Source organism: Rissa tridactyla, chromosome 5, assembly GCF_028500815.1.
Source record: "Rissa tridactyla isolate bRisTri1 chromosome 5, bRisTri1.patW.cur.20221130, whole genome shotgun sequence".
Taxonomy (NCBI): Eukaryota; Metazoa; Chordata; class Aves; order Charadriiformes; family Laridae; genus Rissa; species Rissa tridactyla.
Genome location: NC_071470.1, coordinates 45,596,897 through 45,611,102, shown reverse-complemented (window position 1 = coordinate 45,611,102; position 14,206 = coordinate 45,596,897). Strand labels below are relative to the sequence as shown.

At 40.0% G+C, this 14,206-nt stretch overlaps 1 protein-coding gene across 9 annotated transcripts in view; it reads left to right on the top strand.

The window, feature by feature from the left end:
* The window catches only part of RAPGEF2 (Rap guanine nucleotide exchange factor 2), a 195,102-nt gene extending 184,554 nt beyond the window's left edge, over positions 1–10,548 (top strand). For 7 of the 9 annotated variants that reach the window (XM_054204343.1, XM_054204342.1, XM_054204341.1 and 4 more), the window contains 4 exons: positions 1,861–2,086; positions 3,698–4,257; positions 6,812–7,117; positions 8,350–10,548. In XM_054204343.1, coding sequence (XP_054060318.1) covers positions 1,861–2,086; positions 3,698–4,257; positions 6,812–7,117; positions 8,350–8,375 — 1,118 coding nt within the window. In that variant the 3' untranslated portion in view covers positions 8,376–10,548. Of the gene's footprint in view, positions 1–217; positions 341–1,860; positions 2,087–3,697; positions 4,258–6,811; positions 7,118–8,349 lie in introns of all 9 variants that reach the window. The other 2 variants (XM_054204349.1, XM_054204350.1) reach the window with 2 other exon arrangements.
* The last annotated feature ends 3,658 nt before the right edge of the window (positions 10,549–14,206 follow it).

The following is a 14,206-nucleotide window of genomic DNA, read 5'->3' as shown; positions in this document are numbered from 1 at the left end:
AAGTTCAGTTTAACTGTTACATAATGTAACATTATGGTAAAATACATATTTTGGGGTTGAGTCCCCATGGAAGTTCAGAATGCTAACAAAATGAGTATGCTGGAGACTTCCCTGTAGCAATAACTTTCCCTAAACTGCACAGGGACTTGAAACTGATGTGTCACTTTTTCTACGTTCTTATCAAATGGATAGCGAAGCCCTTTTCTTAATGTGGTAGGTGGCCGCGCCGATCAGTTGAGGCCTTATGGCTCCAGACTAATGGACTTAACCAGTTCCTCCTCTCCTCTTGGAAGGGAGAACAGTAACAAGAATAACAATTCACCAAGGGCCTCTGGGATAGGTGGGGCTTATGGAAACAAAAAGGAAAACATAAGTCCAATTGGATAAGCAGAGATCTGAAAAGGGGAGAGATGAATATGGCAAGGAAGTACAAATGCCTATTCAGAATCTCTATTGAAGTGATATTTGCCTCAGGTTAGGTGGAGGAGGATGTTACGCAGAGAAGACCTCAAGTCCTTGCAAGCTATCATCATGATTTCTCCCACATACTGCATTAGAAAAGAGTGAATTTATGTAGATACGGTCAGGCCTGTGCATTTCTTGAAAAAGGAATTGGGATTCTGTACTTGGCTCATAGTGGGAAAAGTACTTTATTTTTGTAAAAAGCAAATCATAAACATATTTATTAATTTTTAAAAAATCCTTGTTTTGATGGCAACGTGAAACATGGTATCATAGAATCATAGATTTGTTAGGGTTGGAAGGGACCTTAAAGATCATCTAGTTCCAAGCCCCCTGCCATGGGCAGGGACACCTCCCACTAGATCAGGCTGCTCAGAGCCCCATCCAGCCTGGCCTTAAAAACTTCCAGGGATGGGGCTTCCACCACCTCTCTGGGCAACCTGTTCCAGTGTCTCACCACCCTCATGGTGAAGAACGTCTTCCTAACGTGCAGTCTGAATCGACCCATCTCTAGTTTTAATCCAGAGATGGTGTGTTCTTTCAGACAAAAAGAGTAGCAAGTGAACCGGGATAGATCAGTTGAACTCTTCTTGACACTTATGGGTAAACTGAAAGGAAATGAAAACTGCAGTTACTTGTGGATTATGTTGTTTAATGATCTTTAACTTAGCTGGCAAGAGCATTCAGCACAACTTTGTTTAATACTAAAACAAAAGCTGAACAAAACCTCTGTGACACGGTTTGCAGATTTTATCTCAGTCTAGCGGTGTCAGTGCTACCTCCAAATGACGGTATAATTCTGGTAATATATGCTATTTGAAATGTAATTAGTTAGCCAAGTACCACAAAGAAAGCTTGAAAATCTGGCCCTCTCAGCCAAGATACGTAATAAGCAGTCAGCCCAAACATCTGTGCTTCATATTGTATCTGCTGTTCATCTCTGAAGAGTAGCTTTGCAGAACATTAAAACTGTGTGAGAGGGTCTCTTGGATTACTTTAAGCAGTAATCTTGTCCAGGGCATCTCTTTCATTCCAGTCTTGGAGTCAGTGCTTATGTACAGGCAGTTTTTTGAGAAGTGAGGTTTCATAATGCAGGGATACAAGAATGATGATGCATTTGAAAATAAATTGGGAGAGGCGGGCAGAGAAGGAAGGTGAGCAGTTGGCTTCCAAATGAGAAGCGCATGTTCCCACAATCTTAAACCTTGAATTAATAGAATACACAGCGTTGTACAGTTCTGCTGCGTATCTTTCTGTCTTTTGCAGTGCTGCTTCTGTGAATAAAATGTAACCGTAGTTTTGATTTACTATGGTAGCAGTAGTAAATATTGCCGGCTGCCTGGCAATAACTGAGCAGGCTACTCGGAGAGTCTGAATAATGTGACGTTCCCTTTGCAGGCTATACTTTGGCTCCTAGTGGCACGGTGGATAACTTTTCAGATTCTGGTCACAGCGAAATTTCTTCCAGATCTAGTATTGTCAGCAATTCCTCTTTTGACTCTATGCCAGTCTCCCTGCATGATGAGAGGAGACAGAGGCATTCTGTCAGCATCGTGGAGACAAACCTCGGTGTGGGAAGGATTGATAGAAGAATCATGATTGAACCAGATCAATACAGCTTAGGGTAAGCATATTTTTTTATTTGTGCTTACTCACATTATAATTTCATATAGTGTGTGTGTGTGGCATGTATATGTATATTTGTTCATGTAATTTTCCCTGTATCTCTCTCAAATATTTTTTTTCTCCCCTGCTCTTAAAACCCGCTATTTCAAGGCTGATAATGCTCCATTTTCTGACAAGAAAAGGTTTTTCACTCCTGAGTGTGTGATGAGGTCTACAGCTGTAAGACTTCACCTCAATAGACTTTATCATCTGAGTATTTAGTAGTGCTGTAGATTATCCTCTTTATGGCAGACTAGTATCCCGGCCTGTTTTCTAGATGGGGAATTAACTGAATTAGATGAGAAATTATTCATACAATTATTCAGTGATCAAGCTGAGAGCAGAAACAGCTAGTAATTTTCCAGTCTGTTTCATAGAAAAGTGCATATTTATCTAACCCAAAAATATTTTACCCCAAATATCTCTCCTAGTCAACAGTAATTGGAAGCTAATATTTACATTAGGCTGCTGGTTTTCTAGGTAATTTTCTAGGTAATTAACTTCTGTAATGGTGGGGAAGCTAGTGCTGTGAGGAGTTCTCTAAATCTCTAGCAGTGAGTCTTGGTCTGAAAATAATTGTAGCTCTGGCTCCTATTTAGTCTCAACTTTTCTGAGCTGTTATTTGGATGCTTCACTCCTTTGAATGGTTTGAGGGCTTTTAGTCCTGCGGGGTCTGTGGATGGCAGGCCTGTTCCAAAACTGGTGTACTTCAGCTTTGGGAATCCCAGGCTATGCAAACTCTTTAATCAGATCTCTTAAATATTTGGAGGAGCAGGGTGCCAGTCTGCATAGCAAGCTGCCCTAGAAGGAGAAATCCCAGGAGCTCGGGTAGCTGCTAAACAAAAGTGACACTTTGTCGGTTTTCACTGCTGCTGCATAAGTGATAGTGTCAGGCTTACTTAATTGCTGAAAGGCTACGGAGAACATACTCGCTCTACAAAGTAGCATGTGTTTCCAAAATTAAGGTTTAAGTATGTTTCCATTTGCAAGAAATACCGAAAATTTTGCTTTCAGAATTTCCTAAGCTGAAAAGAAACACGAAAAGCTGAACTTGAATTTTGGCCACCTCCTGCTAAAAATCTGTTTCTAACTTCTGATCCTTTGCTTCACGTGTCTGGAAAAGCAGTAGAAACCCTATTTATCACTCTCTTCCCCTTTATGTATGTCAATGCAATTTGCCTGTCTTAAAGGTCTGCTGCAAAGTTAAGATTTTACCTTTTGAAATCACTCCACTGAAGTGTTAAGTTTCATCAGAATATCTATCCAGTAATTGTGGTGGGTTGTTTTTTTTTTTATTGAGGATGAGCTTGAAAGGAAAGTGTTTTATTCTCAGAACTGAATTAGTCATTAATGTAAAAAATACTTAATATAACTTGCACCAAAACCTTCAATCACAGAATTGTAGAATGGTTTGGGTTGGAAGGGACCTTTGAAAGGTCATCTTGTCCAACCCCTCGGTGCATTTACTTTTCTCTTGACTGTTGAGTTCTTCTTCTGTCTTGTAAATGATCTCCAATTCCAACACTGGATTTATTTTATTTTTTTTTCCCCCTCTTCAATGGGCATCTAGCTCATATGCCCCGCTGTCAGAGACCAGAGGCCTGTACGCTGGAGCAACGGTGCTTTCTTCTCCTAGTACAGAAGAACTGTCACAGGACCAGGGGGACAGAGCTTCACTCGATGCAGCTGACAGTGGCCGTGGTAGCTGGACTTCTTGTTCAAGTGGTTCTCACGACAACATACAAACAATACAACACCAGAGAAGCTGGGAGACTCTTCCTTTTGGACATGCTCATTTCAATAGTTCAGGCGATGGGGCAGGACTGTGGGCCTCGGGCAGCCATATGGACCCGCTGATGTTCCCCGATCATGGCACAAAGTATGGCAGGCAAAGTCAAGGTAGGGAGGGCCTTGATCAAGCACAGTCCAGAGCAAGCTGGGCATCCTCAACAGGATACTGGGGAGAGGACTCGGAAGGCGATACAGGTACCATAAAGCGGAGGGGTGGGAAGGATGTTTCGATTGAAGCTGAAACCAGTAGCATAACATCTGTACCAGCAGAGGAGTCGAAGCCAGCTCCCGTGCCCACTCACATAGCAGTATCACCAAGTAGTACAAAGGGGCTTATTGGTAAGTTAAGTTTTGTTTACCGTCAAGTATTTTAATGGATTTGCCTGTAGTTCTTTATATTATTCTGAAACTGCATTTCTTCTGTCTGGTTTGAATTTTTTTTTATTTTTTTTCATTTTGAAGCAAAACTAAACATTTTGTAGTCTCTCTCAAATTTTACCCTTTAACTGTGCATTTATTGCTAGGGAAAATATCACGTGTTGTTGATTCTCAGTTCTGGCAGCTTCTTTGTGTTTCAAGAGAGCCTGCCATACATCAAAAAAACTAGCTCAACTGCTGGACAGTGTTTTGAGAGGTTGATGTATTTAGGTGTCTGTTCTGAAATGTGAATTCCTCTTCACAGTCAGGCTCCACATTCTATATTTAGATATCTTAAGTGGCCTGATTTTTTTAGAAGCCTTTTACTTTATACATCTGTATGACTTGTCTGGTGATTATGAATATTCCTTACTTCTGAAAATGGGGTCACTTTGTGCTTAAATACTAACTGAGATGTTTCTTTGGACTGATGAAACTGAAGAGGTTCCTAAGAAATTCGAGCTGAAATACATTTATAATCATTCAACAAAAAAACCCCAAACAGATAATATATAAATTAATATGAAAGTACCTTTGGCAGTGCTTGACATTTTTCTCATACTGTTGCTTCTATGCATCCCAGTCCTTGGGCCATCCAAGACCTCTGCATTTTTGCCTATTTCTTTCCTTTCATTCCCCTTCGCTTTGCCTTGCTTCGGGTTAATATGAAGAACTATCTAAAAGCCGTTTTGCACTGATACGGCTGAAAAAGTCTGCCAGATTGAGGTCATGCTGAGACCACTGTGATAAACGGCTTTTCCATTTTCTGCCCAAGTATATTGCTTAGCAAAGGCCCTTTGCCTCAAAGCTTGGGTGCAGATCTGAATCCCTGAACTGTGAAGAGGAGGAAGCTGTTCAGTTCAGGACTCCGGGTTCTGATTCATGCCGCTCTCTGATTTTACTCATTGAAGCCCTTAGTTTCCACTAAAATGTGCAACAAGCCTGTCCAAACCTGCCTTTCAAGGCAGTGCTTTCCACTACGTTTTTAGAGACTTAAGAGAATGTGAAAGTGATCTCAAAATTCAAGCCACACGCTTCCATGCGCTTCGGTACTATTGACTAATTCTCCTGCCAATGTAACTCTGCATATCGCTCCAACAGATGCCACTATTTTTACATGGTTCTTATTGACTGAGTAGACATTGATCTCTTGCAGTATTTCAATAGATTTTTTTCTACGTAATTTCTTCTCCGTCAAAGTTACTTTTCAGAAATCTTTGAATAAAATTTCTCAGAAACTTCTTCATGCTGGTTTGTTCAGTTAGAACAATTTGTCCAAGAAAAATACTTAGATTCTATCAGAAACTATTTGGTTCTGTTATAATACCAAGGCTTTACTTTTGGTCTATAAAAACTCACATCCAAGCATCACCAGTCCATTTTAAGCTTGTACTGCCCTTTCACTCAATTCCACGCTGCATAATGCAGGGTGATGTTGTCATCGCCACTTGGGCAAGAATATACAGGGTGTGACAAGCTGTGGGAGAGTAAATTGCCTGTGTCAGTGGTTTATCCTGCTGTGTGTGCCTTTGTACTGTAAGTTAAGTGTTCACGTGTTAAAGGACTAGACCCACAATAAGTGTTCAGTATCAAAGCCCCAGCTGACGTCTTTAAGTACATAACTCCAAAACAGAGAGTCATGCCTCTCTGCTGTGTGTCCCTGCAGATGCTTAAAATTCTTAATCGCTGTTTTGCCCCTTGAAGTTCTCTGCAAGTATGCACAGAGTTAAGCCTTGTTCAGGTAAACAGTTATGCCTCAATGAGGTCCATCTCCTATGTAAAATCATATTCAATCATTGTTCTTATGGGCATACCTTCAAGTTTTCATTTTGCAGAGAATACAACCGTGAGAGCAGCGGGCAGTAACACACACAGAAAGCACGAAGCCCACTTCTCTTCCTTACCTTTTGGAATTGTAGCTTATGTCTCATTTAGTAGTAAGATTTGTAGGAAGAAATAATTTATCGGGTGCTTTCCTCCCCCCCGCCACCTCCTCCCCACCAAGAGGCTAAAAACAGAAGAGATGAGCTCTTAGGTACAAAGCCCATCTTTGGGATTAAGATAGTCATGCTTCGGGGGAGATGTCAGCATTCCTGATGTTTGCCGCTTCTGTGGACTCTCGAGTCTTCCACGTTACTTTGATCAGTGTACATTTTATTCTATACGATTGATGGAATAGCTTCAGTTGCCAAGTTTGAACAAATTCCTCATGTAATTTGGTGAATTTTATTAGACTAATGCCTCACTACTGGAAAAAATAGCTATGTCCTGTGTATGCTGTATATTCTACACTTTCTTTCATGGTTTATTTTTCAAGACCTCATTGTCTACCATGTGGTAGTTAACTTTTGTCCTTCGCATTTTCTCCTCCTGGGCTGTTGTGTTGGTTGATGTTTATTTAATTTTCACTGTTGATTTTCCTTGGAGCAATTTTCCTCTTACTATCTTTTATAATAATCTGTTGTTTTTCCTGCAGCACGAAAAGAGGGTCGATATCGGGAACCACCCCCAACTCCTCCTGGTTATGTAGGAATACCTATTGCTGAGTTTGCAGAAGGTGGCTCCCATCCAACCAGAAAGCCTCCAGATTACAACATAGCAGTTCAGAGGTCTAGAATGGTGGCACGGACATGTGAGACTCATGGGACGTCAACTCCGCAGCAGCAGTCGCATGGCCATTCAACTAGCAGGCCTGTGAACAAACCCCAGTGGCATAAACCAAATGAGTCAGATCCACGTCTTGCTCACTATCCGTCTCAAGGGTTTTCCACAGAGGAAGATGGTAAATTTCTAATTGTTAGATTTTGAGTGTGCTGCATGCAGAAATGGTCAATGCTTTCACAGACACAAAGCAAATTACCCAAATGTGTTCCGCCATAGAAATTCTTGCCATAATTTGAGCTCTCTTCCGTCTTTCAAAACTTGCTCTTTGTTAACTTTTTGGAAGGGGAGGAATTCTGTTCATCCAAAATACAATTTAAAATTTGGAATCTAGGTCCACCTGAATCTTGGACAACCAAGCAGTTGGCTTAGACAGCTTCTCTGGAGGTGCCTGTGTTCACCAGGTACAGTCCTGTCTGCCCTGAAAGTTTCCAGCGTACCTAATGGTTGGCACTAGCCACGTATTTAATGGTCAAAAAAGTATCCCGGTCTATAGAAACCAGCCCATCCGCCCCACAGAGCGTTGCTGGTCAAGTTTATTTGGATAGTCACATTCTACCTGAAACTCTTACACTGTGGACACTGGGTCTTCCAAACCAACTGCTTCACATAACGAGCCCGCTACCCTTTTGCTACCTTGCTTGCCCAAGGGTGTCTGCATCTTTATGCTTTAGCTCAACTATAATGATAGAAAGACTACGTAGACATAGTCTTTCTGGTTTTTCTATGGAGTGCGAGCGTAGCTGGATTGCATCTTTAGGGCTAGATGCTCAAAATTTAGGCAGGGCGGTGCCCACATCACACATTTGAATGCTTTGTTTTGCTTAATGATAGAAAGGCTAATGTTCCCTCCCTAACTGCTTAGTTATTAAAGTTTTATGTGCAGGATGAACTCTGTAGTTGAACATGATGGAAAAAAATTAAGTCTACCTTGATCGAATTGCCTCAAACTTTGAGAATTAACGTGACAGAGAATTGTAATTGTTTCTACCAATGATGACTAAAGCTGCACTAAATTTTTATGCAGTCTTAATTTGAATAAATCACAGATATATTCAGGGGAAAATGTAAGATGTCTCTATGAAGCTATCTAGGAGTAGCTGTTGTGTTCCTCAAGTGGAGGAACTGCATCTAGCTCGGTTATAGCAATTGTCTTATTTTCTTTGAGAACAAAATGACAAAGGAATACTTGTCATGAGACATGAAATGGACAGGTACTTAGATTCTTTTAAAATAAATGCCTAATACAATGACATGGAAGACACGTGAGCACAGTACAGGTTGTTTCATTCAGTAGCAGTCTTGTTCTATATGAACTAAATTCTATTTTCCCCTATCCTGTTGTGTTTGCAGAAGATGAACAAGTCTCTGCGGTCTAAGACTTGGGCTTTTCTGGATCCAGAGTGAGCCACCTTAAAGGAGAGCACAAGAAGACGTCCCTAGAATAGGAGCCTTGGAACTATAGTGAAAGGATGGTGGACCTATTTGCCTCCTTCCCTGCCTTAAAGCAGCATGGGGCTTCTTCCTCCGCCCCTCCCCCTTCTGTCCCCTCTCCCCTTGCATGTGAAATACTGTGAAGAAATCGCCCTGGCACTTTTCAAACTGTGTTGCTTGAAATGCACAGTGCAGCAATCTCCAAGCTACCACTGTCGCTGTCTGCCACATCACACAGTATCATTCCAAATTCCAAGATCATCACATCAGGATGATTAACTCTGGCTGCACTTCCCAATGCCTGGAAGGGTTTTGTTGTTGTTGTTTTTTTGTTTGTTTTTTTAAATCTTCCTTTTAGATTTTAATCACAATCCTAGCACTTAGTCTCATTGGGATAATGAGATAAGCTAGTTGTCGAATTACATTTGGCCTTTAACCTACAAAGAGAAAAATGCATTGAAATCCTTCAAGGAGGCAGTGCTTATTTGCTTGTTTACAATGCCTTTGTTACGATTTTGTATGTTTGCGTTTCGGAGATCAAATACTGCATCTGCATAGTAATTACAGTATTATTTCGTACCTGTAAGTAGGGTTGCCAGCCTGAGCTCCTGGAAAGAACATTGCTATCACATGGCTGAGCAGGGCAGAAGGGAGGGCAGAGGTTATGGGATGCAGCCTTTCGGGGATGCAGCCTTTCCTTGACCGTCTCTCGCTTCACTCTTAATGTGCCCCACCCTGGAATCTTCAGAAGTTTGTAAATGATAGCGTTAATGGCATCCTCAGCCGTTAATGGCATCCTCAGCCGGGTGTAGTGTAAATGCAGAAACACGTGCTTGCAACTGGCCGGTAATGGAAGAGGACACTGTGTGTCTCATACCTGTGCCTTGCGGAACACAGGATGGCATGCTGAAAAAGAAAGTGTCCCATTCTAATGAGACGGACAGCAACCCCACCTTTAAGTTATATATTATTTTTATTTTTGTTTGGTTTTGTTTTTTTTTTTTTTACTATATAGTAGTTATATTAAAAGAAAAATTAACTGGATAACATTGCAGTGAAGGCACGTTGGGATGTCACAGCTCGTGTCAGCTGTTAACACTGATCTAATAACCTCCATCTATTGACTTTGGCATTAGGGGATAAACGAGCCTTTAAGTAATGAAAAATAACACGTTTAGATTTGCCAGCCTTTGCAGAACTAGTCACAACTGTTAATGGCTTCATGGAACACTGCATGTGTAGAGAAGGCCAATGTGTAGCAACCACCTGCTCACAGCTGCTATTAACCCTATAATGACTGAAATGACCCTCCCCTCTATTTTTGTGTTGTTTTTGCACAGACTCCGGAGAAGTGAAGGCTGCCAATCCGAGTAGTACTCAAATGTGAGGAACTGCTGGTCTTGGATTTTTTTTTTTTTTCCCATTGAACTCAGCTGATCATATTGATCAGTAGATAAACGTAAATAGCTTCAACTTTTAAAGATCAAATTGCAGTGTTTTTTCACTGTATCAAACAAATGTCAGTGCTTTATTTAATTCTCTCTCCTGTAATCATAGCTTTTGTCTATTTGCTTATATATCACATTGTCAATTATGCATTTGTAATTTTACATGTAATATGCATTATTTGCCAGTTTTATTCTGAAGGCTATGGACCTCATGTGCATATAGAAATACAAAATCCTAGCTCTATCACAAGTTGCACAAATGTTATATAAGCATTAAGTAATTGTAGACCATAGGACTGCTAATCTCAGTTCGCTCTGTGATGTCAAGTGCAGAATGTACAATTAACTGGTGATTTCCTCATACTTTTGATACTACTTGTACCTGTATGTCTTTTAGAAAGACATTGGTGGAGTCTGTATCCCTTTTGTATTTTTAATACAATAATTGTACATATTGGTTATATTTTTGTTGAAAATGGTAGAAATGTACTATGTTTATGCTTCTACATCCAGTTTGTATGAAGCTGGAAAATAAATAAATATAACATTAATGAAGTCCATATTGATTCTTATGCATTTTACATGTTCCACATACTTGAACAAATTTATGAAAAAATTTTACTTCTCTGTGTATTAATATTAAAGGGACATTGCCAAGTGATGTGGGCAAGCCATTGGTGTGGAGTTTTTCTTAATATACAGTTGTGTTGCTGATACTATTTTTGAAAAGTTTGCTGTGTGTACTGTTGAATGAGAATGACTGATACGTTGTGCGTCCCTGGCAGAAACGGTGGAGGTGCCGAAAAAGGAGTTCCTATTGGAATGGTCTCAGGTACATAGAGCATGTAAACGGGTTTAAAGGAAGGATCGTATTGATTTGATATTCTGTATGGTGTAAAAGTAAGGAATGTGTGTTGTAACATTTAGGTAGGGAGAAGTATGGAAAGTGATACAGAAGAAGGTATTTCAAGTAATAAAGATCACCCAATAGCATCCCCGGTAATAAAAGTTGACATTAATTCAATGTCAAATCTGTGGATTTTTTTTTTATTCCCAGACGTTAGATTCATTATTTTCAGTAATATGCGGAAGACTGGGTTAAAATGTCACTGCTAAAGCCATTATCAGCTATATCCCATTTAGCTTTAAAATGCTTGACAGGCATTGTTTCTAAATCTAAAATTAGCTCGTTGCAAAGAGAAGCAACAAAAGGCTCCGTATAGATTTAATTCTCCCTAACATAATTCTAGAAGCATTCCTCACTTAAACTACAATCATACGCAAGTTAAAAATAATTGAAAAATATAGGACTCATGTAAACATTCTCACTTCATCACTGGAATCTGTAGCACTGTAAGAAAAGAAATTACGGAGAATACTAGATTTGTGTGTGGGGTGTATGTGTGCGTGCGCGTGGAACTAATCTCTGCTAATCTGTGGCTAATACTTGTTGGGCTCATTTCAACGCGCTAGAGAACTATTGTTGTTTCTGATGTTAGTAGAATGAAAGTAGGTTTTTACATGTCTTACTTGCAAATCTGTCCTTTGGTAATGCTAAAGGTATGTCGTTAGGGAAATAATTCCTCTTATCGACCTGTGAGGTATGTGAACTGTTGGCACGCTTGTCGATTTTCTTTTTTTTTTTTTTTTTCTATATGTTTGGTATAGTGTTGAATTAGGCAGCATTCCCTTCCCTCCCATTTATGTATTTAGTATTACTGTATTAGTATTTTTAGAACATACTATGTAGAGACATCCTCAATGCTTATTGTCCAATACCCATGGCTTAATTCACTGTGGATGGGGAGATAAAGAACAGTTCACGCAGCAACCGATTCAGTAGAAGTAAAGGCCTTGCTGTGGTGTGACGACTTAGGAAACAGATTTGATAGCTGTTCTAGTACGCGTAATGTGAATTTTGTACTCATTGTGTGGCTGCAGCAAGATGCGGACAAGTTAAACTACCAGTTGCTGGGATTTGGTGTTGCATTAACTAAAATTGCACTGAAACGCTGAAACCGAAGGAAAATTTTTGTCTGAAGAAATGTCACTCAATGATTTGTTCTCTTTTATGAGTTTTTGTTGTTGTTGTTTTGTTTGGTTGGTTGATTTTTTTTTTTACTGAAACTTATTGAAGCGGAGGCTACTTCTTTATGCAGTATATTACGCATTGGAGTCAGACATAAAAGTTGCAAAAGCTGAGGTGTTGAAGGTACCACTTTAATGGATTAACCTTGGTCATCTGGAGAAGCACGTGTGTTTTACAAATCTGAGACTATAGTATTTGGTCCACCTAAAGTGGGGAATAGCGTCACCACTTTAAAACAAACAAACTATTTGCTTCAAAATGAGTAGGAAATGTACTAAAGTTCCAGACCGCCCGTTCGATATGGATTGTACATTAGTTCAGACAAAATCAACTCTGGGGAATGCAAATAATGACTTAATTACACGTATTAATACTCCTATGTTACTTGGTATGTGACAAAACATCAAAAAGACTTTTGTGGACAAAGATTATATATCAGCAACAGCCTAACATCCACTAAGTAACACGGATCTCTTGAGGAAAATATGAACATTGTTAAAATTACTCTGAAAATTGACCCCCTCAGGAGAAAGCAGCCACCTGAGATGATTAGTGTAATTTGGTCACCTATCCCTAGATCAGCCATTAATGAAGCATTAGACTTTTTGCATCTGGAAATGGCATGCTTTGAGAGAAGGCTGGGAGTGAAAGTAGGTTTATTACTCACCTAAGATGGAATAAACTACTTTGTTTTCCACACCACTGAAAATGCAATAAATGAAAATTTGTAGGTTTTACTAGAATACAAAAATCCTTAAAGCTCTTTCTTGCTTATATGAAACGACTATTTAGGATGCAGTAGATATGCCCTGGGAACCAGAATATTAGCTGTTCTTTAGATCCATTAATTGTCATAATTGTATCACAGGAACAAGCCAGGAAGCTATAAACCTTGAAGGCACTCAACTACTAGCAACCATCAACTGCATAATCTAAACTATTCTCATTTGGTTTGCCTGGAATTAAACTCATACAGTGACACTTAACAGACGCGGCTGCATTCTTCCTGCAGAGAAATGAGTAATGACTCTGTTCTATGTGTCAAGACTCAGTCTGTGTTAATTAGAAGTGCTGGCTTCTCCTTAAGTGTAGAGTTGTCTACCTCAGCCTTTTATTTGGCGACACTCTCTCATGGCTTGACACGCTTAGTCTTGCAGTTTGGAGAATTTATGTAGATATTTATTTATTTATTGGTGGGTCCTTCAATGGGTAGTTTGGTAGTCCAACCTCTGAAAGCAGGAGCACTTTCTTTGCAGGACTGTTCCCCTTGCTGGCAATTGTGTACACACACACACCCCCCCACACCCACCCACCCCCCAAAACATTGTATAATAATGCAGCATGCACTTTATTTTTTTACTAGGTTCTCTGCACTGGAAAAGAAGCCAGTACAGCATTATTTAAAGGCATTTGAGGGGTGCAGTTTGTAAATCTTTTTTTCACTGAAACTTCCACCAGAGTAACGATGTTTTAAAATGCCTTCTCGGTCATTGCCAAACTATTTTGACATGCAGTTGTTATCTTCTGATACAGTTCCAGAAAAAAATTGCCACTTGCCCCAGGGTCAGTAGCTGTGGCAGAGATAAATTGCCTAGGTGGTGTGTTCAATCTTTCTTGAGGCTTTTCTCATCACTAGAGAAATATGAGGGGTTTTTTAAACTGGTTTCTGTTGAATTTTGTGTAACAAATAAGATTATCTGGACTGTGGCTTTTTCTAACTGAAGGTAGTCCATGTGGCCCAGGATGGCTTTGCTTCCTTGGTGTCTGTGGTCAGCGTGCAAGGGAAGCATAGGGAATTGCACTGATAAAAAGCAGCCTTCCAGACTGGGGCGCTGCTTTTCAACATCAGTGTAGAACTGGAAGGGTTGTTCTGGTTTGATAGCGCAGGGAACCCTCGTATAACCTTCTCAATGCATGTTTTGCTCTTAAGAAGAGACAACCTTTGTTGCTGCATTTCTTAACTGGAAGACTGATCCACACCCCCAGTAGTCAAATTGTAATGAGCCTCCACGTGCTGGTTTAAATGCGTACGTGATTTTTGTATTAAGCATTCTTTAAGCTGAGTAGCTCTCTTCCTTTCTCTTTTCTTCTATGTCTTACAGAGGCCATATGTTCTTTCTGTCTGTCTTGACAGACTAAGCCAGACTTCAGTAGAACGGGTGGAAACTTGTGTAGCCGCTCTGTATCTTGTGCAGTTTGCATTTTTTTTTAATATAGATGTCCAAAGCTGCTGCTTGAA